Raw genomic sequence first — 26867 nt, forward strand, 5'->3', positions numbered from 1 at the left:
CATTCTTCAGAACTGTAGAGAAGTGGAAGTGTGATGAAATATATACTGTTGGGGGGGGGTGGGGGAGCTGGGTAGAAGGCCAGCGATAGGTGGGAACAAAAGAGGGATTGACAAAGGTGGCATGAACTAAAGGGCAAAGGGAGTGTTAATGGTAGTGGTTAGCACTAAAGCAGGTGCTGATAGTGGCATAAAGGTAAGAAAGCAGAATGTGATAATAGCAAAACAAGGGCAGCATTGTGTGAAAGAACAACATGTAACAAGTAACAGATGGCCCTGTAGGGGATGGGGTGAGGGGAGGGGGCAGTGATGGGGGGGAAAAGGGATAGAAAGGGGGAAAAAAACCATGTTTAAATGAATGAAAATAAAATAAAAATAGATAAAAAATAAAAATGAATGTAGAAAAAGGATTACAAAAGGGGTGAGGATGGAGGAGAGAGTTCATGATCTGAAGTTGCTGAACTCAATGTTAAGTCCAGAAGGCTATAAAGTGCCTAATTGGAAGATGAGGTGCTGTTCCTCCAGTTTGTTTTGGGTTTCACTGGAACATTGCAGCAGGCCAAGGACGGACATGTGGGCATGAGAGCAGGATGGCGTGATGAAGTGGCAAGTGACAGGAAGGTCTGGGTCATGCTTGTGGACAGACCGGAGGTGTTCCACAAAGCGATCACCCAGACTCCGTATGGTCTCCCCGAGCAGAGGAGATCACATTGGGAGCGGTGGATGCAGTAGACCAAATTGAAGGAGGTGCAAATGAAGTGCTGCTTTGCCTGAAAGGAGTGTTTGGGCCCTTGGACGGTGAGGAGCGAGGAGGTGAAGGGGTAGGTTTTGCACCTTCTGAGATTGCATGGGAAGGTGCCTTGGGAAGGGGCTGAAGTGTTGAGGTTGATGGGGGAGTGGACCAGGGTGTCCCGGAGGATTCCCGGATTTCCAGCATCTGCAGTACTTTGCTTTTATCTTAGTATTTATCATAGACGAAGGGACAATTTGGTATTTCTTAAAATAGGGGTACAACCGGTGGTGTGTAAAGGAAATCCATTATAGAATTTCTGTTTGGACACTGGATATGTTGGATTAATAGGCAAATGATACTTTCTGAATCTGGACATTGTATGGGGATGCAATTCATCTTCAATGGTAGCACAAAATAGCAATGATGAATCGGCCGTTTGTTTTACAGCCTACCCAATTTTTTTGAAAATTCCATGAAAAAGAGCAAGATGTGAAATGGTTTGCTGGTTAGATATTGTCCATTTTGTGCTACTGTTGAGAAGCAATAATTCTCCCCATGGCGTTGTGTAAGTGGTGATACACAGTGGGTTAGCATTAACTGCGATTAATGTCTATTTGCCTTCCTTTTGCCTCGGCTTGAATCAAAGAGCAGATAATTGTAATTGGATTTGATGTGTACATTCCTCCATTCTTGCTTTGCTCCACTGCTATAAAGGCTACAAAAATGCTGAGCTGTGAATAGACTGTTTTTAGAAATACGTGGAGATTTAAAAAAGAACACTATGGCTATCTCTTAAGAGATTGAGGCCTATAGAGAGCCTGCATAATTTTTTTCTCTCTCCTAAACGAAATAGGAGAAGGAACTTGACCTTCCCTAAAGTGAAGAATCAACAGATGGTGTGAAAAGGAAACCACTGGCAAGAACTGTTGACGTTTTCTTGCCTTTTATTGTGCTGGAAGGTCGTGAGTTAATTGAATTATTGTAATTTAGCTAAATTTATTTAACTTTATTTCTCTTAAACCTACTACTGAATAAAACTTGATTTATAGTTCAGTTCTCAGCCCTCATTTTCTGGTCTATCAGTGTGAGATTCTCCATTGGAGAGATCAGGAGGGCATGGCAATATCCTATACTATTTGGTTTATGTGTACCTTAGTAAAAGGGCTATCCTAGATTACTTTAAATTAAAATAAAATCAAAAAACTGCAGATGCTGGAGATCTGAAATAAAAATAGAAAGTTCTGGAAAAACTCAGCAGGTCTGGCAGAAAATGTGGAGAGATAAACAGAGTTAATGAGTTCGAGTCCAATATGACTCCTCTTTGGAAGAATCTGAAGAAGAGTCTTATATGACTCAAAACATTAACTGTTTCTCTCCACAGATGCTGCCAGACTTGCTGAGTTTTTCCAGCACTATCTGTCTTTATTACTTTATATGTAAGCTATGTTTTGATATATTGGGACTGATTATATCTTTTGACTTTTGTATTTGATGCAAGGAAATAAAGTATCTGGATCATAGATCATAATTATGCTACTGCTTTGCCAAATGCCTTTGGTCCCAGACGTTCACCATATGCTTACTTTATAATGGCTATCCTACATTTTGAGTCAATCACAATCTTGCACAATTTCTGCATTTATGTTCTTTTTTCTTCATTTTCTTCCAGTTTCCACCTCTTTAATATCATCATCATATTTAGACAGAATATTTTACTTCTGACAGAGATACTGAAGCTTCTGATTGAAATCAAAATAACTTTTGTGTGAAAGAGGCAACAAAGGAGATATGTTAGAAATAGAATTGTACTAATAAGAGAACACACCATTGTGGACAGTGTTGGGACGGGTGGCAGGGGTAGGAAAGGGGCAGCTATACAAAACTCACTACCCAAGTTATTTCCACTACATTAATCAAAAAGATTCCAGGACTCCTTGCCCTATAAATTCAGCAGCTGGACTGAAACAGACCATTGTGTTTCAAAGTGTGCCAAGCCACAAAAATACACAGGAAATTGAACAATAGATTCTCTATTTTTTAGCTGCTTTTTCGCAAAAATGTAAGCTTTGTCTGTTTTCTGCTGTTCCTCCAGGGACAATAGCTTGAACCTCACTAATTTCTAAACTGGTAAATTTTGATCTGTTGGAGCAAAGCTTGTGGCTTTTCCTTTTGAGGCTGCATATCTGTTGGTGATTAATTCTTCATTAAGTGGATGATTCCTTAAACTGTTCATGTTTTGTAACACTAAATGTTACCCGCTTTGTCTTGCTGGTAAACCATTTTTGTTTTTCATTTGCAGATATGTCATTAACCTAGTGTAGCCAAGTGCCCAGCATGTAAAAGAATTTGCCAGGAGGAATTTTTTGAAACTTTTTGGCTTGGCAGTATTAAGTGAAATTGTTGTACACAATCAATTCTGTTTTAATAACTCCTGCCTCCTGGGAATGGCTGCTGGATAAACCAAGCAAACTCTTCTTTGCTTGTTTTTGTTGGAAGTTTTGTTGAAGTTCATTACCCTATGTTAAAGCTGTAGTCTCGTTTGTACTGTACATGAACTGAACTGGTTTTGAATCCATCACATAACCCTACTCCATTTATAGCGTGACCTGCTTTCAGTTTTCCAAGTTTAAGCAAGTAAATAATAAACACAAAAATTCAATGTTACTGTGTGCCAGCATGTTACATGTCACAATAGTTACATTTTGGAGATTTTGACTTTTTTTTACAGGAATTGTTTTTTAATAAAAAGTTGCTTTTTTAGAATTATTTTTTGAAGTGAATTGTGTTTGTGCAAGTTTTTTTGAAAAGACTCTCTGAGACGATAAGTGGTTAATATGTAATATAATTGTTTTCCCCAGAGACTACAAACAATAGCATTTAAGGAGCTTATCTCAGTAATCGATAAACACCTCATAACTATCATGTCAGGGAATATGTGAATGCTAGTCAGGGGTATCATTTCAGACTTATTTTGGCTGTGAAAGAGGAAATTAAAAAAACAGTGAATAGAGATACACATGGTGAACAACTGGCTAAGACTTCAAGATCAGTTATGTTTCTCACACAGAAAGTTGTAACGGAAAGTCTTTGCTTCATAGTTTAGAAGCAGCTGTGCATTTGGGCACTACTCTCCCCAACCTCATATCCAAACCATTGGTATACACAGTGAACAGAACTCTATAGGACACCACTACCCACTTACAACCACTCCATGAAACTGCCCTTAACTCTGAGAGGGCAAGTTTGATGTTGATGAGTGGCTGGGTTTAGGTGTGAGTGGGGTGTGAAAATCTCAAAATGTTTTCATGTTGGGAAGCTGACTCGATCCCACTAACCTCCGTGTTTAATTGCAGTGCCTTAGGCTGTATGAGACCCTCTTTGGTAGAGGGGTATTGATAATTTCAAGAGAGTGAAATTGCAATGAGTCAGACTTGGATGACAAAAAGTTCTGGATATGTAAAAGTCATCAGCCATTCCTGCTGGTATAATAGCAAACCCCACTGAGCGCTGCTCGTGAAAAGCTAAAATTCCCTACTGGTTATTCTGGATTAGCCAAACTTGTCTAAACTTATCATATGATTATGCCGAGCAATCGGAGCAGAGTTAGACCACACAAAAGCGCAAAATCATGGAGTGCTGGGCAAGCCATTATTTGACATTGAGATCTTCCTGTGGAAGGAGGTGAAAAACATGCAAGTATGCTAAACCTGCGAGGAAGTTAAAAGTGTTGTCAATCAGAGAGAAGGCTGAGTTGATACAGCAAGGAAAATCATGGCATGAAGTGGAAAGCAAACATCGCAAAAGAGTGGGAGATTCTGCCATCAAGTTTGTCCCTCATTGTGAAACACAAGCTGAACATCTTGGAACAGTTTGACAAACAGGCATTCTCTCTAGGAAGGAAAAGAACGATAATAGCTGCCTATCACAATGTTGAAAATGCTCTGCTAACATGGTTCAAGGCAGCCTGAGCTGAGAATGTTCCCATCTCTGGTCCAATTTTGCAGAAAAGTATGTTCTTCAATGAGAAGCTTGAGGAGGCCAGTGACCCTGAAGATTCTGATGAATGTCTAGCTGCTCCCCTGCCTGTTTCCAAGCTGATGACACGAAGGCTGTGGAGATGCTCCAGGATTTTGCACTGCAATACAAAAACACTGAAAACATGTTTGGCTGCATTGATGACATGGCGACCTGTTATCACGCACATCCGAAAACAGCATGCTGAGCAGGAAAAGATTATGGAGTTTTTCCGGAACTAACTCCCAGCCTTTATCAATGCAAGGCCCTAGTCTTTTGCAAGGTCAGGTCATTGTAAGCTGTGAACAAATTGAATAAAGAATATTTCACACATTTAGTGTTTTGCGATGTTTTTATTTGGCATTTGAATCTTGTTTTTGACATAGGCTACATTTGTAAGTATATCAGGTTACATAAAGGCACGTTCATGTGGGAATGACGCCTCCTTGGCTATTACAACACTCCACTTAACACTGATTTGGAGGCACCGTCACAGGAATTCGACTCATTGAGATCTTACTGTATGTTAATTGCTTAATCACAGTGATATGAAGGTGGTTTCTGGAGTTTAATTTTGTCTCTATGGTATTCCCAGGATTCCTGGAACCTACCGCAAAATCAAAGTGAGAAGAGAGAAGCACTAAGGGGTCTGAATCCATGATAGGGAAATATACTAAGACTGGATACTGTCAGCTGCTTCCTTACCTGCTTGTGTGACAGGATTGCTCACTTGCGCTGTGAGGTTACTTTACACATTTTGGAAGTGTCATCTACACTTTGATTTTTCGGTGGTTTGTTCTGCTGGTTGTTGATCTGATACATCAGAGCTCCATGGGTTCTTGAAGAAAAAGAAGAGGACCAAACAATTACCAGCAAGAACCTGTTGTTCTCAGACTTGCAGTTCGGCAGCAGAGAGGGCATCTGCAGAAGGATGCAACTTGCAAGAGGCCATACCCAGCAAGATGGGGTATACAGGCAGATGATAAGTTTCAGTGGGATATTGGAACAGAAGTGTCTCAGGAGGCTCAGTGTCACATCAGCTAGTGACAGACATTTGCAGCCTGCTGGAAGAAGACCTGTTGCTAACTGGACCTGGGGACCATGCATTACCAGTGGCTGTCAAAGTCAACACTGTCCTCAACTTTTTTGCCTCTGGATCCATCCAAGGCTTTTTTGAGAAGTTTGTAGGGTCATGCAGGCAGCAACACACAAATGCACAAGACGAGTTACTGATGGCTTCTTTGCCAAGGCACACAATTAAGTCATAAAAACAAAAACAAAAAAACTGTGGATGCTGGAAATCCAAAATAAAAAATACCTGGAAAAACTCAGCAGGTCTGGCAGCATCGGCGGAGAAGAGTACAGTTGATGTTTCGAGTCCTCATGACCCTTCACAGAACTGTTGAAGGGTCATGAGGACTTGAAACATCAACTGTACTCTTCTCCGCTGATGCTGCCACACAATTAAGTCAGCTTTGCCTGTAATGATTCCCATCAGAGTGAGTTGTTGCTTGGATTTGTGGCTCTGGCTGGTGCAGGAAGTCATCGGGGGTGGGGGGGGGGGGGGGGGGGGGGGGTGTGCGGCAGCAGTGGGGCAGGGTGGGGGGGGGGTGTGCGGCGGTAGTGGGGCAGGGTTGGGGGGGGGTGTGCGGCGGTAGTGGGGCAGGGTGGGTGGGGGTTTGGGGGTGGGGGAGCAGGGGGTGGGGGTGGGGGTGGGCACAACTGTTAAGGAGTGGAAGTGCTTTGAACAGATTTCCCACTTTTGGCGTTATCCCTCTCATGGTCTGTCTGCTGGAGAACACTTTGCTGCAGATCAGTGTGATAGTAGGTTACTGTTTTCATGTCACCTATTTAAAGTGGCAATCACAGTATGCAGGCCATTAGTGAAAGCCTGCAGGCACATGTTTGATTGCCACAAGCAGGTCATCACTCTTATCATGGATGAAGACATCATCACAAGAGTCTGACAAAAGCACTTACCCAGTCCCTCCACAAGTGTGCACACTTACAGCCGAAACATCTGTCAATACCTCACATTTTCTTTGCTGCTGCTCCAGAATTATCCTGTTTATTGACGGCTCCTGAGGCACAGTATCTGCATACTGCTAAGCAGAGCTAGGAGAGTGCTGCACCCTCTGACACAGGCTGCTGCCCCTGTCTCTATCATCTGCTCTTGCTCACTTGTGATTTGTGAATCACCCAACTGCCTGCCTTGCTGGTCTCACAGAAGTGTCATATCTGAGTTGGTGCATGGTGTGCATGAGCCCTGTGACTGTGCACTCTGGGAGTGTGTGACCTCCTCCTGAGGAGGCAGCAGCAGTAACCTCTTGCATAATGTATGAAGGCCTGGTGGGAGATAAAGGACATGAATGAGTTCTGGTAAGGTAAGAAAGTTTGACTTTATCTCACACACAAACGCCATTCACTACTGACATCAAACCAACATTGGATTGTTGTGTGCCATCTGTTTCTCTATTTGATTCTGTTATTAGGCAAATGTCTAGGTACACTGAGACTCGATTGATTCCCTGCTGCCGTTTCCACTGATCTCCAGCGTTGTCTTCTCTGCACTAACTAAGTGCAAGCTCTGTGGAGGGCCATCTTTGGTACCCTGCCTCTCCCATGTTTCTGAGATATCTTGACTAATGAAGGAAAAAAGGGACCCATGAGTGAGAGTTATGGGCTGTGCTGAATGTATGAGTGGAGGGTATTTGTTGACGATGGCAATGAGGGAGAGCCATGACACTGCTAAATATGTGGGTAAGTGTTTATGGTGGATGAAGAGATGGAGATATGAAGAAATGCATAGACAGAAAGAGTAGGGTGTGTTTGCGAAGAAAGTTAGTACGAGGAGTGATGTGCTGGAGTGGGCTTGAGAAGGCAGCATGAGGAAGCTGTAATGCGTATCAGGATGTAGATGAATGTACAAACCTGTCAGCTTTCCTGCCCTGCTTAGATCATTGATCTGCTTCCTACATTGTATCCAGGAGCATGGCTCCTACTGCTGCCCTCCTCCACTACCTCTTAACCACACCTACTTTGTGTCTCTAGCCAGCATCTTCCTGTCATTTCTAGGGAACAGTACATCCCTCCATGACCTCACAGCTCCCCCAGCAAGACAATCAGTGATGTGTCATTGAACTGAGGTGTAAGGTTTGACATCCTTGACTATTCCCCCAATTCTTGCTTTGACTTCCAACTCCAGACTCCTTCAATTTGCATGTTCGGAGTGCTCCTTTTAAACACTGCAGTTGAAATCGTGTAGTGTGGATCACCATCATGTCCACTGATACTAATTGGTCAGGAAACCCAGCAATGGTATGATACAACATGATAATGTACCACTGACAGGTGTGCTGCACTGATTTCCAGATTTCCTGCATGCTACTGGATCTCCTCACCTACCCATCCCAGCATGACCTGAACTTAAAAATTCAACCATTCTTACATCCCCTCCAGCCAGTAATTAATCCTATATATTATCTTGTCCCTATTTTCTCCTAATTCCTTATCTCTTTATCCTCTCTGTTAATCTCCTCTAATGCCATGCACTATATGCCCACCTCCACCATATCCGTTGCCCAGAGCTCTTCAAGCTATGGGCCATTGTATGTAGTTTTTCTACATTTTGGTGAGTTTAACCAGGGACCCCACATTTGATTTGGGCCTCAGGCATGGGCTCAGGCTTAAACCATCCCTGCTGATGCCTCAAAGAACTCTGCCAGGTTTGTCAACCAGTCTTCCTCTCTGAAATTCTGCTGGCTGCTTCTCATTATTTTCTGTTTATCTAAATATTTGGTAATTTCATCTTTAATTAAAGACAGCAGTTTTAATTGTGAAATTAACTCAAGTTCTGTTTCATCTTTTGGTACTGCATTAGCCACTCTCAATAGACTTCTTCAGTATAATCTGTATGACTCCTGATTTCTTATCCTATTTCCTTTAGGATTATTGGATGTAACCTGTCAGGTGCTGGCAGTTTAGTCCTCTATAACTTCACAATCTTCTTAATACCTTCCTTTAACTTATTATATCTTTCACCTTGTTTTAACCAATTCAAGATTGAGCCCCTTCTGTATAGCCTTCTCTTTAGTAAATGTAGATGCAAAGTACTCTTTAAATATCCCAGTCAATTTTTATTTTCTTCAACTAACTCATTATCCTTTTCAGGCTTCTACTTCAATTTAAATATAATCTTTCTACTGATATATGTGTAGAATACTTGATGTTTTCATGTCAGCTGAGGGGGGAGGTGGTGGTGTAGTGATTTTGTCACTGGACTAGTAATCCAGAAACCCAGGGTGATGCTCTGGGGAAAAGGGTTCAAATCTCACCATGGCAGATGGTGAAATTTGAACTTAATGGAAAAATCTAGAATTAAAAGTCTAATGATGACCATGAAACTATTGTTGATTGTCGTAAAAGCTCATCTGGTTCACAAATGTCCTTTAGGGAAGGAAACCTGCCGTACTTACCTGGTCTGGCCTACAGCAATGTGATTAACTCTTAAATGCCCTTTGAAATGGTAGTTTCTCAAGGGCAGTTAGGGATGGGCAACAAATGCTGACCTAGCCAGCAACTTAAAAAAAAAGCTAGCTTGTCCTCATCATTCTAAAATCTGCTCTATTCTAATTTGGTGCCCTTGTTCTCGTACTAGCTTGGAATGAAAACAGGGCAGCTTCTATTGCAAGTGGGTGACCCCACTCTGCCAAATTACCATCCATGTAGCGAAATTGAGCATTTTTCCCCATATGTTCTCCTTGAACTCACTCCAAATGTTCTTATTACTATTAAATCTTGGCTACTTGACTTTCTCCACTTGCTGACGAGAACTATATTTGCATTATGGTTTATGCAGGAAATTCAGAATGAGGATGAACAGGTTGAGAACCTGAAACGGGCCATGAAAGCCCAAAGACAAAGAAGGAAAAAAATGGTATGTTTATCCATGTATCAGTGTGCGTATTGATATTTTATCTTTTACTCCTGATATTTCTGCCTTAGAGATTTATCAATCATTTAATGCCTATCTGTTGCTTTTCTTGATTTAAAGCAAAGATGTTAAATAAACCGCCTGGAATTTCTGCTGAAGTTCTGACATGAGATTTGGAGAATCCCACAGAAATATTCATATTTATTTATTACTTATCAACATTTTCATCCATTTTGATGTAACTTCTTGTATTTTTTTCTGTGGATATGGTTGGCATTCACAAGAGACAATTATTGCCCAATCTTAGCTGCCCTCAGAAGTTGGTGCTGAGTTTTTATCTGAATGGCTGGTGTTGAGTAGAGATTTCTGCAATATTAACCCAGTGAAATAGGAACAGGAGTTGGCCATTCAGTCCATCAAGCCTGATCCCCCATCCAAACAGATCATGGCTGGTCATCTACCTCTGTCATTTTTCCCCCTTAGGCTTGGTGGGTTGCTGCAGTGCATTTACTCAATACGTAAAGTGACCAGAATGTGATGGTGCTGAAGAAGATGAATATGAAGTCTTAAACTTGAAACAAAACCATTGTGACCATTTATGGATATAGGAAGGCACCCTTCCTTGCCTTGGTATTATTTCTTGCACTGCAAAAACTTTCCCAAAAAGGGAAATCAGTAATTTATTAATCCACTATTCAAAATAGCCAGAAGTTAATCTTCTCTTTTTCCCCTGTTCTCCCCAGGTTGAGCACTGTTTGCAGCAGAGGTCAGAGGGAGACTTGCTTCCAAATCTTTGCTTGCAATGTGCAATAAAAGCATCAACAGCAGTTTAGTGATGACTGGTGATTTTTAAAAAAATTTCTTCCCCTGTGCCTTGGTGAAATGTATGTGTCTTTATTCCAATGTAGAAAAGGCCAAAGTTTCAGCAGGTTGCACGGGAAATTTCTTTTTTTTTTCCCTCACAAAAGAAATTATTTTTATTTCTTAAGCATTTAGTAATAAACTTCATTAAATGCATTAATGCAACACGATATGAAATTAACTTTGAGATAGTCATTTGGTAGTTAAGAACTTGAGTATTGCTGAAAAAAGAGACATGCTGTCAATGCTTTTCATCTTGCACTCATCAGGGAGGATTCAGTAACACCAATTGTAAAGGAAACAACAATTTGTGCTGTAAGAGTAGAGTGCTGATAAGTTGGGAAATTTTGAAATTTTCAGTTTGAATACTTATTTTTGTGCATTTCCACTTATTCCTGTTTCTAATTCTGCTTCAAGTTATTTCATATTTTAATAGTTTTTGTTTCAAGTTGAGAGGTATTGTGATCATTGCTGGCACTGACTCACATTCTTCTTCATAGCTTATTGATGACATTGTTGATTTACATGCTGAAGAGTCCATACAAGAAATGAATGTAATTGCTCATCGACAAAGAAGTAAGTTGTTCTTAATTAAATATAACTAAAGCTGCATGCTTTCTTCTGTCCAGAGTAACCACCCATATGTTTCCCAGCTATAATTGCATCAATCCTTTTTCTTCTCAAATTCACAAGTAACTAGTTTAACTAAAATGTTGTGATGAAACAATGACAATTGAAAGTAATCTTCAATGTTTTACTGTAATAACCTATTCCGATAGAAAATGGCTAAATATTCTGGCTAGATTTACATGTGTATTTATATGTATGTTACAGCGTAAAAGGTTAACACTCTGGTTTGCTATGCTGTACATACATATAATGGGAAAAGAGTTTCATTTAAACATTTCAATCTGTTGTGCTTTCTAGCCACCCTCAGATGGGTAACATATGGTGTGAGTATGGGAGAGAGAGAGATGGATGGGAGAATGTTTGAGAGAGTGCAGGCGAGTGTGCGGGTGGCTTGAAGAGAAGAGAGCTATGTGAGGTAGAGGAGAGTACGTGAGAGGGTGGGTGAGGAGAATGAGCAAGAGAGAGGGAAGCCAGGCATGCGGGCGAGAGAGGGGTAGGTGGGAGTGCACGCGCACGGGAGAGATGGAAGTGCACATGCAAGGGAGAGATGGAGAGGCAGGACTGTGCGGGTGTAGAGTGGCAGGAGGGCTTGAGGAAGAGAGCAAGTGGTGGTAGTGCAAGAGAGGGAAAGGGGGAATTGCACAAGAGATTGAATGCGTGAGAAAGGGAGAAAGAGATTGGAGTGCGCGTGAGAGAGGGGGGTTGTATTTGAGAGAGGGAGTGTGTGAGTGAGGGTGGAGTGTGCAAAAGAGAGAGAAGAGAATTATGCCCAAGAGGGAGAAGGCGGAGGGAGTGGTAGGAGTGGGGGCGAGTGGGAGAGGGGTGAGTGTGGGGCGAGGGAGCGGTGGGAGAGGTGCAAGAGGGAGTGGAGTGAGACCATAAGATAAGACATAAGACCATAAGATATAGGAAAAGAAATCAGGCCATTCGGCCCATTGAGTCTGCTCTGCCATTCAATCTTGGCTGATAAGTTTCTCAACGCCATTCTCCCGCCTTCTCCCCGTAATCTTTGATCCCCTTACCGATCAAGAACCTATCTATCTCAGTCTTAAATACACAGTGAGTGTAGGGCGAGAGGGAGAGATGCGAGTGTGGGTGAGAGGGAGAGGTCGGAATCTGGAAAGAGGGAGAGATGTGAGTGCAGGCAAGAAGGAGGGATCGAGTGCGGTGTGAGGGAGAGGGCAAGTGCAGGTGTTGGGGGGAGGTGAGTGTGGGCAAAGGGAAGTGGGAGCGTATGAAAGGGGGAGAGGGTGGAAGTGTGTGTGAGAGGGAGAGGGTGGGATCGCTTACGAAAGGGTGAAGTGGGAGTGTGTGCGAGAGAGAGAGAGAAGTGCGCATTGTCTGAGATGGTGTATTTCAGATCTGACATTGAACTGTGCCATATTCTGCAGCAGCCAAGATCCCATGGTCTGGCATGTTTGTCCTTCGAGGTGAAGATGATCATGTGTCATCACCCGGGGTGTTTGGTTGCATTTGCTGGGTATGTAGGTGATGTTAAGACCGATCTGCGCTCTCATGGTTCTGCTGCAAATAGAACAGGAATCTGCAGCCAACTGGGTTTTGGAAAGTTGCTGGTGCAGGATTTCCTCTCCATGGGTTTTCTCTCTGCATCATAGGCATTTGCTTTTGAAGGAGGCTGCAGGTGCAGCCATCTTGGATGAGCTTCTCCCAGGACTCAGTCAACTTTCACCACCATGAGAGCACACCCCAGACTCAAACTCCTCATAGAAGATTCAATTTGGTAAGCGAGTGTCAGGCAATCTGTCTACATGATCAGCCCAACTCAGGGGTGACTATCTCAATATTGTGTGGATGCTAGGCATGCCTGCTCGGGTGAGCACCTCAGTGTCTAGTATTTTGTCCTGGTATCTGATCTTCAGAAGCTTCTGAGTGCAGTTCCAGTGAAAGTGGTTGAGCTTCTTGGCATGACACTAGCTCACAGCCCAGGTCTCGCGGGCATTGAGCAGAGTGGGCAGCACTATCGCTCTATAAGCTTTCAGTTTCGTAGGCAGACTTACTCAGCTTCATTCCCGTACTGATGCTCAAAGTCGGCCGAAGGCTACACTTGCTTTGGCGATTCTTGCATGTTTCTCATCATCAATATAGAAAGAGCTTGAGAAAGTGTGCTGCCGAGATATGTGAACTTATCCGCTGCTGACACGTTCTGGTCATGGACTAAAACCTTGGGCTTGAGATAAGTCTTTCCTGGAGCAGTCTGGTAAATTACTTCATTTTTCTTCATGCTGATTGTGAGGGCAAAGTCGCATGCATTAGAGAACAAGTTCATGCTACATTGCATGTCTAGCTTTAACTAGCAGTTAATGCACAGTCATCAGCAAAAAGGAAATTGTGAAGCATGTCCTTGGAGATCTTGGTTTTTATCTCTGATTGAGCAGCCTCCTGACTGTGTGATATCTGATTTCGATATCCAGATCACCATCATGGACGGCATTGGAGAGAAAGATGGTGAAAAACATGATGAACAGGATTGGCGCAAGCATGTAGTCCTGTTTAACTTCATTAGTGACTGGGAATGGGTCAGAAGAGTCACCATTGTCCAGGACACACACGAGCATGCCATCATGGAACTGTCAAACCATTGCGATGAATTTCTCCTTCATCTTAAGAACATAAGAAATAGGAACAGGAGTAGACCATTCGGCCCCTTGAGCCTGATCCGCCATTCAATTAAATCATAGCTGATCTTCGTGTGTTTCGATTTCCGAATTCCCATCCAACCCCGATAATCTTTGATTCCTTTGCCTAACAAGAATTTATCTACCTCTGCCTTAAAAATATTCAATGACCTGCCTCCACCACCTTCTGAGGCAGAGTTCTAGAGTTGCACAACCCCCTGAGAGAAAAAAATTTCCCCTCATCTCTGTCCTAAAAGGGCAACCCCGAATTTTAAAACAATGCCCCCTTATTCTGGACTCACCCACAAGAGGAAACATCCTTTCGATGTCCACCTTGTCAAGGCCATTCAGGACCTTGTATACTTCAATCTAATCACCCCTCACTCTTCTAAACTCCAGTTTAGAAGATAAGCGCAGTCTATCCAACCCTTCCTCCTAAAATAACCCAGTCATTCCAGGTATCAAACTAGTAAACCTCCTTTGAAGCACCTCCAATGCATTTACATCCTTCCTTAAATAAGGAGACCAAATCTGCGCACAGTATTCAAGGTGCAGTCTCACCAATGCCCTGTAACTGAAGCATAACATCCTTACTTTTATGTTCAATCACCCTCATAATAAAGGATGACATTCCATTAGCCTCCTTAATTACTTGCTGTACCTACATACTAACTTCCAAAGACCCTCACAGTTGACTCTGTCAAAGAACTGCGTCAACAAATGTAAACAAACATGTTCAGTTCTTGGCATTTCTCCTGGAGCTAACACAAAACACCATATCGGTGGTTCCTCGACCTTTTCTGAAAGTGCACCTACTCTGGCAATCAATCCTGATCAAAATGTTGAGTAAAGTTGTTCAGAAGGATTCTGACGAAGATTTTGTCAGAGGTGGATAGGGGTGAGATTCCTCTATGAGTTGCAAGATTGACGATCCTGTAGTATTTGAAGAAGAATGGGAATTTTCCCCAGTGTCCTGCCAATTTTTATCCCTCACCCAATCCTTTGTGAGACCATGCTGTGCACAAGTTGGCTACCATGGCCAGGCTTTTCCATTCATCGGGCGAGCTCGGCGGGAGTGGGCAGGGGTGGTCGTGGAACCGACCGCAGTCCGCGATTGACTCTGCAGCCCTGCACCGTGATTTCACGAAGAACCGCTGATATGGTGTTTTCTGTTAGACAGCTCCAGGAGAAATGCCCAGAACTGAACATGTTTGTTCACATTTGTTGATGCAGCTCTTTGACAGAGTCAGCTGTGAGGGTCTTTTGGAAGTTAGTATGCAGGTATAGCAAATAATTAAGAAGGCTAATGAAATGCTATCCTTCATTACGAGAGGGATTGAACATAAAAGGAAGGATGTCATGCTTCAGTTATACAGGGCATTGACTGCGTGGATTGCGAGAGGAGACCGCTACCTGAGCGGGCGGGGGGGAGGTGGTAGAATCAGCCAATCTCCTTGAGGCACGGAGCTGCCTCAGGGAGATTGAAGCGCTTTATACAACATAAATAAAGACATGAAAAATATAATGAAACATGTCCCTTCATGTGACTGTGTCACATGAGATGGGACATGTTTTTATTTTTCAAATAAAGTTTTTATTTAATTTGTAATAGCTTTCAGAAACCTCATCCCGCTTGTGGATGAGGTTTCCTAAAAAATGTAAAGGCTGCTTAGCCTTTTCACCTGCCCACCAACCGTTGGGTTGGACGGGCAGAGTAAAATTCACGTTAATTACCTGTTTAATGGCTTTAATAGGCCTATCAATTATCGGCGGCATACAGCCAACTCCGGCGCGCGCCTGCTGAATGAAATATCACGCGACTTCGTGATGACGTTGGGACGCATGCTGGATGTCATCGTGTGTAATCTTACATTCGGGTGTGTCGAGCGCGGGCCCGCACGTCCAATGTAAAATTCTGCCCCATGTTTCAAAAAGCACTTCGTTGGCTGTAAAGTGCTCTGAGGTATATTGAGGTCAAGTGAAGTGCCAAATCAATGCAAGCCTTTATTTATAATGGATTGAACTAATAGAATTAAGGCAACGTTATAAATCTAATTCAGATTTATGGCAAAGAAATGGCTTAAAGCAACTTGAAGCAACTTTCTTGAAGCAACTTTTGAAGGAACAAACCAATGCTTATCCAGGAAAATATTAAAATTGGTTTGGCTGTTTGCAAGGAAAAGTCACAAGCCAGAAAAACGAAAGGACCTGTCAACAACATTTTAACAAAATATTCCTGGATAAGATGAGGTAATAGTCATAAATTATGGTGCCCCGTCCCCTACCCCCACCCCTGAAAAACTGGCCAACTGAGGTGACGGTAATTTTTTCCCAGACCAGATGCTGTTCCAGTAATCAGTGGTGCATACAACCTTCTTTAATGTTTCCTTGCTGCATCGGAGTGCACCCTGGTCAGCGAAACAGACACTGCAACCAAAACAACTTTTAAAGCTGTCTTTCTGATAGATTTTTTAATTTTCTCAAGTGTTTTGCCTTAAAAGAATCCATGAAACAAAAAGTCACTATTATATTTTAAGTAATTTCCATCTGCAGAATTCATTTTTAGTAATTGATCTAAATAAGATCCAACAGATTTTGCTGGTTTCATTGTTTTAGTGGGGCGGGCTGCTGTTGTGGCTTGTGCAATAGTTTTGTGCTGAAGAGGGATGACTGAACTATCCTTTCAGTAAAATGCATTGATGTTTGTTTTCTTTTGATAAATATTGTTAATTATCCCCTTTCAGCTCTTCCACCTCTTCCCGTGTCCTCCCCAAGAACAAGCTTTGCTGAATACTCCATGCGAGAGAAAATGAGGGAGAAACTGAAAGCGGCCAGGGTATGTAATCTTTACAAGCCACAGTCCCTTTTTAGTTTCACCAAGATAGCCTGTTAGGCTAATACTTTCCTTGTTGGTAAAATAATACTTTTAAGTGTGGCAGGTTTGTTATTAAAGTCTTAATCCTTTTTAATTCCTATTTAATAAAATGAGCAATGCAATCATTATTGGTTAATACATATGACCCTGTTGTACAACTCTCACGCTGTATTTTTGCATTGGTTAGATCCTTATGAATAGTTTGCATCCGGATAATCTACTACTTTAAAAATATAATAATGTAATTTCTAAACTGCAATCAACTTTTGTAATGTTTTGCATGGAAGATGCTTTTTCCACTTCGCTCAGAGAACCCACCACATATCAGTAAAAATCAAAATGCTTGTCTGAAAAAAGAAGAGTGACTGTTTGGCTGTCAACAGCGCAGTATTTGGTTTCTGCTGATCATGAAACACACAAGGTTCATTCTTGGGCCTTGCCATCAGAACCACTCAGTTGAATGCCTGCATGACACTTGCTACCTGCTGTCCATTAGTCTTTTTTTCAATATCTACATATCAACAGAGACCTGCAAGATATTTTCAGTCAAGTTAGTATGCTTAACCAATTCCATCAGCCCAGGCTTTCCCTCCCGTGCCATCCCAGTCGCATACCATTCTAACGTTCCCCTGTCACCCCTTCAATGTCAACCCCTCCACATTTTTCCTGTGCCCATTCCATGCATCCCATGCCCTCCATTCCATGCCATCCCCATCCATATTTCCTATGCTACACCTCCCATACCATTCTCATCTCATACCATTGCATCCCTCCATGTCATCCCTCTTATGCCAGCCCCATCCCACGACTCTTGCATATTGACCCTGACCCTCACCCATAAGCAGCAATTCATCGACTGACAGCTTGAAAATCATTTAATTAAAACTTAGTGTGCCTGAACTAAACACAAGTTGGAACAGAATCTCACCTTTCCTCCTAAGTGGGGACAGATGGATGGAACCTTCCTGGCTCAGTCCCACTGCTATCCTGACTGCTGACTGATCTGGCAGTTGTTACTGAGGTGATTGTAGTTAATGCTCACACACACCCATCTTCCAGCTAGCTTACGTTAACACCACCAGAGAGAGGTGAAAGGCAAGGATAAACCCTGGCGCTTCTCACTGATTTCCGACAACTGCTCTTCAGAATTGTCCGGGAGAATCCACATTGCTTTGCATGCATGTGAGCTATCTATTTGTGAGGGCAGTGACACACCAACCATTGGCAGCCACATGTGCAACATGCACCGCAGGTGCCTCCATGTATGCCAGCCTTGGCATACCAAATCAAAGTGGCAACCACTTTGTGCAATTTGCAGTTAGCAACCACTTCCCTAAAACTACTTGTATGGCAGAGGTTAGACCTGGTTGTAAATTGAGAACCTTTACATCTTACTCCAGGTGTCTTGTATCAAAAAATTGTTATGCTTGGTACACTTAGTACCCAGATGTTATGATGATGAAGAACAATAGAGTTTGATGCACCCTTTATAGTGGTCAATCAAAACAATCCACATGGCCAAAAGCTATTACTATTGTAGATGTTCTACATTGTATTAGTTAATTTTAAGATTTACTTAAAAGAAGGAGCATTAAAGAGGTGTTTTTTGCTCCATTGTAGTTGTTATGGTGTGGCAGGTGATATGTGCCAGGCAGACCAAATCCACAAGGGAAACTTGGTCATGCTATCACAGTGGTTTTGCAATTTGTATTTATTATGAGAAGGTTTGTGCACTGAATTCAGAAGTAATGAGCCCACTAACACTTTCAGAGATTTTAAAAATTAACTTAAAATGTTTAATGTCATTTACTTAATACAATAACAAATCCCCAAATTCCTAATTAACCTGACTCCCAACTAAAAGCCCTCTTTAGGACAGGAGTCCAAAATAGATTTTAAATTTAGGTAGGTAATCCAGCAAATTTACCACAGCACCCACATGACAGTGGAACTCCAAAGGTTTTTCTCAAACTTTGGTTACTGGACAGAGCAGACTTCTGCAAAAGTGGCTGGAGGCTTTTTTCCCCAAGGCTGTTTTATACGGCCCTTTTAGATCTTACATGGCCCCCGTCTTACCCCCAACATAACCTTCCGTTCTTCTTTATATATGTTTCTCTCTCTTTAATCTGTGAATTCCCAATGTTCTATATGTCTTTGGAGATTTACTTTTCCCACAATGTAAAAATCTTTCATGTTGCCAATATGATGAGAACCTTTGGGGGAAAAATAAACATACTGCTTGGCTTTGCTTATCTTGTTAGCTGTAAACATCCTACCATCCCTTTGAAACCTAATCAACCCCTTCACGTATCTAAAATTGCAAATTTCCTTCACACCCTACATGCTAAGCCCTCAACCATGTTTACTCATTAGCATTTCAAATGCCCCCCTAACTTCTTTTGATAATTTCAACCTTGGAATCTATCTGACTAATTCAATTAAATCACACGGACAGAGTCATATATACTCACACCCATAAATCTACTTCGCAATAAACCACAATAATATTATGAAAAATATGATAAGTTTCACCACATTGTGAATGCGTTTGGTGAAATGTGCAGAACTGCAAATTGGAAATTTAATTAAAATAAATTTCCAGTTATTTTTTACCTCCAAATGTATATTTATGCAGAAGAGGAATGGGGTGTGTAGTGTTTGTTTGATACTAATGGTTTTGACATGTAGTTTTTTTTTATTTGTTCATGGGAAGTGGGCTTCGCTGGCTGAGCCAGCATTTATTGCCCATCCTAATTACCCTTGAGAAGGTGGTGGTGAGCTGCCTTCTTGAACCGCTGCAGTCCCTCCCTCCCACAGTCCTGTTAGGGAAGGAGTTCCAGGATTTTGACACAGCAATTGTGAAGGAATGGCGATGTATTTCCAAGTCAGGATGGTGAGAGCTCGGATAATTTGTAGCAAACTTTTTGGAACAGAAAGCGTTTAATTTTGCAGTCCACATTCTGTGGACAGTCTTGTACGAGTGACAGTCCATTTGTGTGTGCCCCACAACAACACTTGTCAACAACTCTAGGTTTTTCTCTTTGCTTAAAAATCTTTCATTTTGTACTTTTTTCTATTAACTAAATATTTGAATATTTTGTCCCAGTCCTGACAGAGTAATGTCATGCATATGGATCAACTGATGTTTTATAGCATATCATTGAAGCAGATCGACGTTAGCTAGTTCTATTGATTGAGAGGGTGCAGTGATGAATTCTTGTGAAGATCTGATTAAGACCTATAGTCTTTATAAATCAGTTGAACTGCATTTAGTTTAAACTGGCAGTGGGAGGACTGTTTCTTTTCCCAATGTGGAGTTGATGGAACATGGAGTGCCTGAATGGTACAACAGCCACTGGTTTAGCCACTGATCTGAGAGGTGAAGGCAGGTGATTTGGTTTTATTAGGCCCTAATTTTACTGAAGTTGAATAAAAAAGTGTGTCATGCATATTAAACCTTGTCAAATTAATATATATATCTTCAAACATATTGTTTAGTCTAAAGCACAGAGTGCCATCCATCAGGAGGAATCAAGTGCACCGTCTCGACGTCTAACACATTTCAAAAACCAAGAGTCAGTTATTCAATTTGACACTGAGGTGAGAAAAAACTTTTAAAAGTATTAATAATTGATATTAATATAAGCATCGTATTTATTTTATAGCTTCATTCTCAGATTTCTGTTCACTTCTTATTTGTCACTTTTTTATGTTCTAGGAGGCCCTCCCGCTTTTGGGCCAATTGAGGCCATTCAGTAGCCAATTAATGGTCGCTTGAGGCACCCTTCTTGTCCCGCTGCAATTTTGCTGTAGCAGGTGAAGGGCAAGAGCTAAATTTGAAGCCTGGCAGGTTTCACTCCTTGAGCTATTGGCAGGAAAGGAAGGTATTCATCCTTTAGGACCCTATTGGAAGCCCCCCAAAATCTCACCCCCACCCCAGATTTCCTTTCCCCACCCATCACCCGTCCAGAGAGCTGCCAGACAGTTGATTGGCTGACAGGTCTTGGAGACGGGACTTCCTCCCCACATGGGCGGGGGTTGGTGGGAGATTGCAGCGGGGCAACCTGCTGCAGCAGGGGTGGGCTTGCCCTTGAGTTTTTCGCCAGTGGGGGGGCTGGGAAGCCTTGCAAAACTTAAAATCCTGCCCCTAATCTATCAGTCATTTTTGGGCCAAAACTTCTAATTGTTAAATTGATTGAATTAAGCAATGAAAATAATAATATGGTAACTTGGTTAAACTGTATGGAGAGGCACTTTGACACCTGGGGCTAGATTTTCACCGTGGAGACAGAGAACAGGGATTGGGTCTGTTCCTGTGTCAGAAATCCCCCTCCAGTGGGAAACTGACTGAAGTTCAGGTTTTCATGAGGATGAGCTTTTAATTGACATGGATATTAATATGTTTTCTGACAAATTAAAGCTCATGGAGGCAGGAATGGAATTGGGTCAGATGAAGTTAGGGAGCTCATTCAGGCACCCACAGCAGCCATCACTGATCCTACTGATTGTCCTGATAAAGAGTTTGTGCCAAAGCCTTCTACTGCACCACAGGGAAGCGAGATGTCACAAGGGAGCTCAAGGCCACGCACCCATGAGGGAGGTCCTCTTCTCAGAGAGTGGCAAAAAGAAGCCACCTTGTCATGCAACAGGGGCATCTCTCTTTTCAGCGTCATTGCTCTCCATCTTCAGTTCATCTTCCTCTGTCACCTCCTGCTCGTGCTTCTCCCTCGATAAGCTGCCCCCTCCCAGGCTTCACTGTCCTCAACAATCATACCTCTGTGGAGGGCTGTAATGGAGAGACAGCAGACCAAGCAATGACGGAGACCCTTGCAGGAGGATATTGCAGGGGGTACCAGCAGATTCATCCAGACATTAAACCCAGAGCCTACAATGTCCCATCAGTTGTGAATCTAATGTGTTGTCCAGCCTTGGTGAAGAGGCCATCCATCACCTGGGCGATTTTTTTGGTGTACATCCACCTGTGAGATGCTGCTGAGGTCATCCCTAATGAGGGCACAGATATTTGTGACCGTCTGTCTGGAGAGCCACAGTCTCCTTTAGCACTGGTTTTCAGTCACTGACTGGTATCTTCACCTCAGCCTGTAGATCCTGTGCCAAGGTAGTATCTCCTTCTCAGTCGTGCCTCTCGTCTCTCTCCTCTGGCCTTTGCTGCTCGGTGCTGTGTCCTTTCTGTGCAAGCTGCTGCTCCTTATCTCCAATGGCCTCGATTTCTCAGGGTGCAACACCAATTTTCTGCTACACCCTTCTTGGTGCTCAGCCTTGCCAACTGCTCCGATGCTTACGCAATGCCAGGAGGGTGATAACCTCCTGAACTGACAAATTTCTTGATTCTGACCTGTGATGGGATGTTGCAACTTTAACTTTAAAGGGTTAAGCCCTTTCACCTATGATAAGCCATTACATTTACCTTTAGAAACTTTCCTGGGCTCCCTGACTCAACCCTGGCATGGCTCATGCCAGCCTGCAGCTGTCCTGAGACACACAGCTCCAAAGCATCGGCCGCCCACAGGAAATTCATAGAGACGGACTTTGAACAAGCCCGCAATTGGCTTAATTGGCCTGTTTAGGAGCGTGGGTGAGTTAGCAGGACTGAGCTCCCCGTGTCCTTGGGAATGAAAGCAGAACATCTGGATGCACAACATCACTGCCACTTTTCCTGATCTCCTGCCTCTGTCCTGGCCTGAGTTGTGCCACAATAACCTGGCCCCTGTTGTGTGAACATTATTTTGAATATTATTACCCATGTATTTCGATGTCTGCTTCTTATAGCAGCTGGAGCAAAGTTATTGCAGTGTACATAACTTAGCAATGAACCAGGCTGTACTGGAAGTGGATGAATCTGACTTGGTAGTCCTGCAGGGTACTCGTATACGTATATTTGTTTTCCTTTGGAATCGTACAATGGAAAGTGTAAGATAACAGCTGCACTATAGTACTAAATGATGTTCTGACTGCCAGGTCAGAGTTTTTTGTAGAAGATGTGGAAGATATTTGATTGGGATAATTGTCAGCTGGGTATAGAACAAAGAAAATAAACAGCATTATAAATTGGACTTTCTGCATTCTGCTGTAATTGTTAAAGTGCAATAGGCATTTATTTTAAAATACAGAGCTTTTTAAGCTGATTATGAACTTACTCTGTAATTTATTTACTGTCTCATTAATGTCCTATTGGTGTAAACATGAAGCTTATTTTATATTCTGTAAAGAAAGGGAACATTTGTACAACGCACAAAATAGATGCTATTAGGCAGTGTTTTAAACTGTGTCTACATAAGCAGTCTTCTCCAAATGCCTTGTGGTCAGCACTTTACCTTTACTGCCCAATATTTGGTCATCTGATTACATGACCCAGAGGTTATAACGATAAAAACCATTGTAGTATGAGTTGGACACTGTAATCTCAAGCTGGCAAATGTGCTGCAATTTTGTGACTGCTAGTCTGATGAGTACTTTAGTGAGATAAAGTTGTAAAACATCTGGTGGATTTTTTTTGTAAGCCAAGGAAGTAATGATTTTAAAGCATTAATAAATATTTCATAGCTCTCCTTGTAGCATAGAAAAAAAGAAAACACTCCACATCCTCCCTTTTAGCAAACTAAATATATCTTCTCTTACCAGTAAAACATCTGAACCTGATCAACACTATCATAAAGGGAGCATGCTAACTCTCTATATGTCTTCCTTACTAAATCTTCTGTACTGCATTAGACCATAGCCTAAATTTTCCATAAAAATAATAGTGAGGCTATCAACACTCATCTTTATTAAGGAGTAAATCAGACAACAATTTCCGACATCTACGCATGCAGTGTACAACATAGAAATCAGGAGGTTGCTGTCCAAATACTCCATAGGCCTCGTCACATCGATATCCCACTGAGATATTCTACATCATTCATGTATTTTAATGTTACATTGTGGCACGTAAGCAATCAACACAGGAGAAAAAGTAGAGCTTGTCCATTCAAGTGCAAGTGAATTTTTAACAACGTGATAAGTCTCAGTTACTTCCAAACAACCTCTCCAGCACTGAAAGTTTACTTTTTACAAGTGTGGGATGTAATTTCTTTAGATGATAACTGTTGTAGGTGTTCTTAAAATTTATTTTTGCTTTCTTTTCTGTCTCGTTATCTCCCTCTCTTATTGAATTAAATATTCATAGAAGCATAGAAACGTAGAGAGGAGGAAGAGTTGGTCATTTGGTTCTCCGAGCCTGCTCCGCCATTCAGTATGATCATGGCTGATTCCCTATCACAACACCATACTCCTGCTCTCTCCCCATATCTTTTAACGCCATTATGGTCTAAAAATCTATTTCCTTCTTAAATATATTTAGTGACTTGGCCTCCACAACCCTCTGTGGTAGAGAATTTCACAGGTTCACCACCCTATGAGTGAATAAGTTTCTCCTTGTCTCAGTCCTAAATGGCCTACCCCATATCCTGAGACTGTGATCCCTTATTCTGGACCCTCTAGCCAGAGGAAACAACGTCCCTGCATCCAGTTTGTCCATCCCTGTCAGAATTTTATATGTTTCAATGAGAGCCCCTCTCATTCTTCTAAACTTCAGTGAATACAGGCCTAGTAGACCCAATCTTTCCACATATGACAATCCTGCCATCCCAGGAATCAGTCTGGTGAACCTTTGCTGCATACTATGACAAGTGTATAATTTCTAGGTAAGGAGACTAAAACTGCAGACAATACTCCAGGTGTGGTCTCACCAAGGCCCTGTCCAACTGAAGTAAGACATCCTTGCTTCTGTACTCAAATCCTCTCGTAATGAAGGCCAACATACCATTTGCCTTCTTAACTACTTGCTGCACCTGCATGCTTGCTTTCATTGATTGATGTACCAGGACACTCGGGTCCCTTTATACATCAACATTTCTCAACCTATCACAATTTAAATAATACTTTGCCATTCTGTTTTTCCTACCAAAGTGGATAACTTCACACTTATCCACGTTATGCTGCATCTGCCAGCATTTGCCCACTCACTCAACCTGTCTAAATCGCCTTGAAGTCTCTTAACACCCTCATCATTGCTCACATTCCCACCAAGTTTCATGCTATCAGCAAACTTGAAAATATTACATTTGGTTCTCTCATCATGACATATATTGTGAATAGCTGGGGCCTAAGCACTGATCCCTGCGATACCCCACTAGTACCCGTTGCCTGCCACTCCAAAAAAGACACATTTATTCCAACTTTGTTTTTTGTCTTTAAACAATTCTCAATCCATGTCAATATATTACCCCCAATCCCACATGATTTAACTTTACACACTAACCTCTTATGTGGGACTTTATCAAAAGCTTTCTGAAAATCCAAATGCATCACATCCACTGGTTCTCCCTTATCTATTCTGCTAGTTACGTCCTCAGGAAATTCCAGTGGTTTGTAAAACATGATTTACCTTTCATGAATCCATGTTGACTTTGTCTAATCCCACTGATATTTTCTAAGTGTCCTGTTATCACATCCTTTATGAAGGACTCGAGCATTTTTCCTAATTCTGATGCTAGGCTAACCGGTCTGTAATTCTCTGTTCTCTCCCTCCTTCCTTTTTTAAATAGTGGGGTTACATTTGCCACCCTTCAATCTGCTGGGACTGTTCCAGAATCTACAGAATTTTGGAAGATGACAACCAACGCATCCACTATTTCCATGGCCAGCTACTTTAGCACCCTGGGATGTGGATTATCAGGTTCTGGGGATTTATTGGCTTTCAGTCCCATTAATTTCTCCAGCACTATCTTTTTAGTAATTTTAATTTCCTTCAATTCCTCCATCTCATTAGATCCTTGGTTCCCTAGTATTCCTGGGAAGTTATTTGTGTCATCCTCCATGAAGACAAAACTAAAGTAGTCGTTTAATTGCTCTGACATTTCCTTCTTCTCCATTATAAATTATCCTGTTTCGGACAGTAAGGGACTTACATTTGTCTTCATTAATCTTTTTATTTTTACATGCTTTGAAGCTTTTATAGTTCACTTTTATGTTCCTTGCAAGTTTGCTCTCATATTCTATTTTTCTCCTCTTAATCAATCTCTTGGCCCTCCTTTGCTGAATTATAAACTTTTCCCAGTCCTCAGGCTTACTACTTTTTATAGCAACATTGTTTGGCTCCACTTTGGATCTAATACTATCCTTAATTTATTTTGTTAGCCATGTTTGGGCCCCTTTTCCTGTTGTGTTTTTTTGCAACAGAAAGGTATGCATACATTCGTTCCTTAAATATTGGCATTGCCTATCCACTGTCATGCTTGTTAATGAAGTTCCCCAAATGTGGTTAACTGTTAACTGCCCTCTGAAATGGCCTGGTCAGCCACTGAGCTCAAGGGCAGTTAAGGATGGGCAACAAATGCTGGCCTTGCCAGCGACTCCCACATCCCATGAAAGAATAAATCTATCTTAGCCAACTCACACCTCTTATCTTAGTTTCCTTTGTTTAGATTTAGGACCCTGGTTTTGGATCGGACTACTTCACTTTCCATTCTAATGGCGAATCCTATTATGTTATGGTCACTGTTCCCTGAAGAAACCTGCAGAACAAGATTATTAATTAATCCCTTCTCATTGCACAATACCAAATCTAGGATAGCCTGTTCCCTGCTTGGTTCTTTGACGTACTAGTCCAAAAAATACCTCGAACACACTCCGGGAATTCATCCATCACTGTATTACTGCTAATTTGGTTTGCCCAGTCTATATGTAGTTTAAAGTCACCCATAATTATTGTAGCACCCTTGTTACATGCATCTCTAATTTCCTGCTTAATGCCGTCCTCTATCTTACCACAACTGTTCTGAGGTTTATAGACAACTCCGACTACAGTTTTCCATCCTTGTTGCTTCTTAGCTCCAACCAGTCTGATTCTACCCTCTCTCACTATTGCACTGATTTCATCCTTCACTAACAATGCCACCCCACCTCCTTTTCCTTTTTTTCTTTCCTTCCTAAATATCGAGCACTCTTGGATATTCAGTTCCCAGCCTTGGTCACCCTGCAGCCATGTCTCCATAATTGCAATCATATCGTACCTGTTTACATCTTTTTGTGCTGTTATTTCAACCACCTTATTGCGAATGCTCTGTTCATTCAGATACAGTGCCTTTAGATTTGTCTTTTTAACATCTTTACACATCATTTTTTGTG

At 41.9% G+C, this 26867-nt stretch overlaps 1 protein-coding gene across 2 annotated transcripts in view; it reads left to right on the forward strand.

Annotated features, from left to right (window-relative positions):
* Positions 1–26867, forward strand: part of cc2d2a (coiled-coil and C2 domain containing 2A) — a 204005-nt gene that overhangs the window by 11010 nt on the left and 166128 nt on the right. For both annotated transcript variants that reach the window (XM_041185821.1, XM_041185830.1), the window contains exons 5-8: positions 9603–9680; positions 11039–11114; positions 16549–16640; positions 20178–20279. In XM_041185821.1, the coding sequence (XP_041041755.1) occupies positions 9603–9680; positions 11039–11114; positions 16549–16640; positions 20178–20279 (348 nt within the window). The remainder of the gene's footprint in view (positions 1–9602; positions 9681–11038; positions 11115–16548; positions 16641–20177; positions 20280–26867) is intronic.

Source organism: Carcharodon carcharias, chromosome 1 (assembly GCF_017639515.1).
Source record: "Carcharodon carcharias isolate sCarCar2 chromosome 1, sCarCar2.pri, whole genome shotgun sequence".
NCBI classification, from domain to species: domain Eukaryota; kingdom Metazoa; phylum Chordata; class Chondrichthyes; order Lamniformes; family Lamnidae; genus Carcharodon; species Carcharodon carcharias.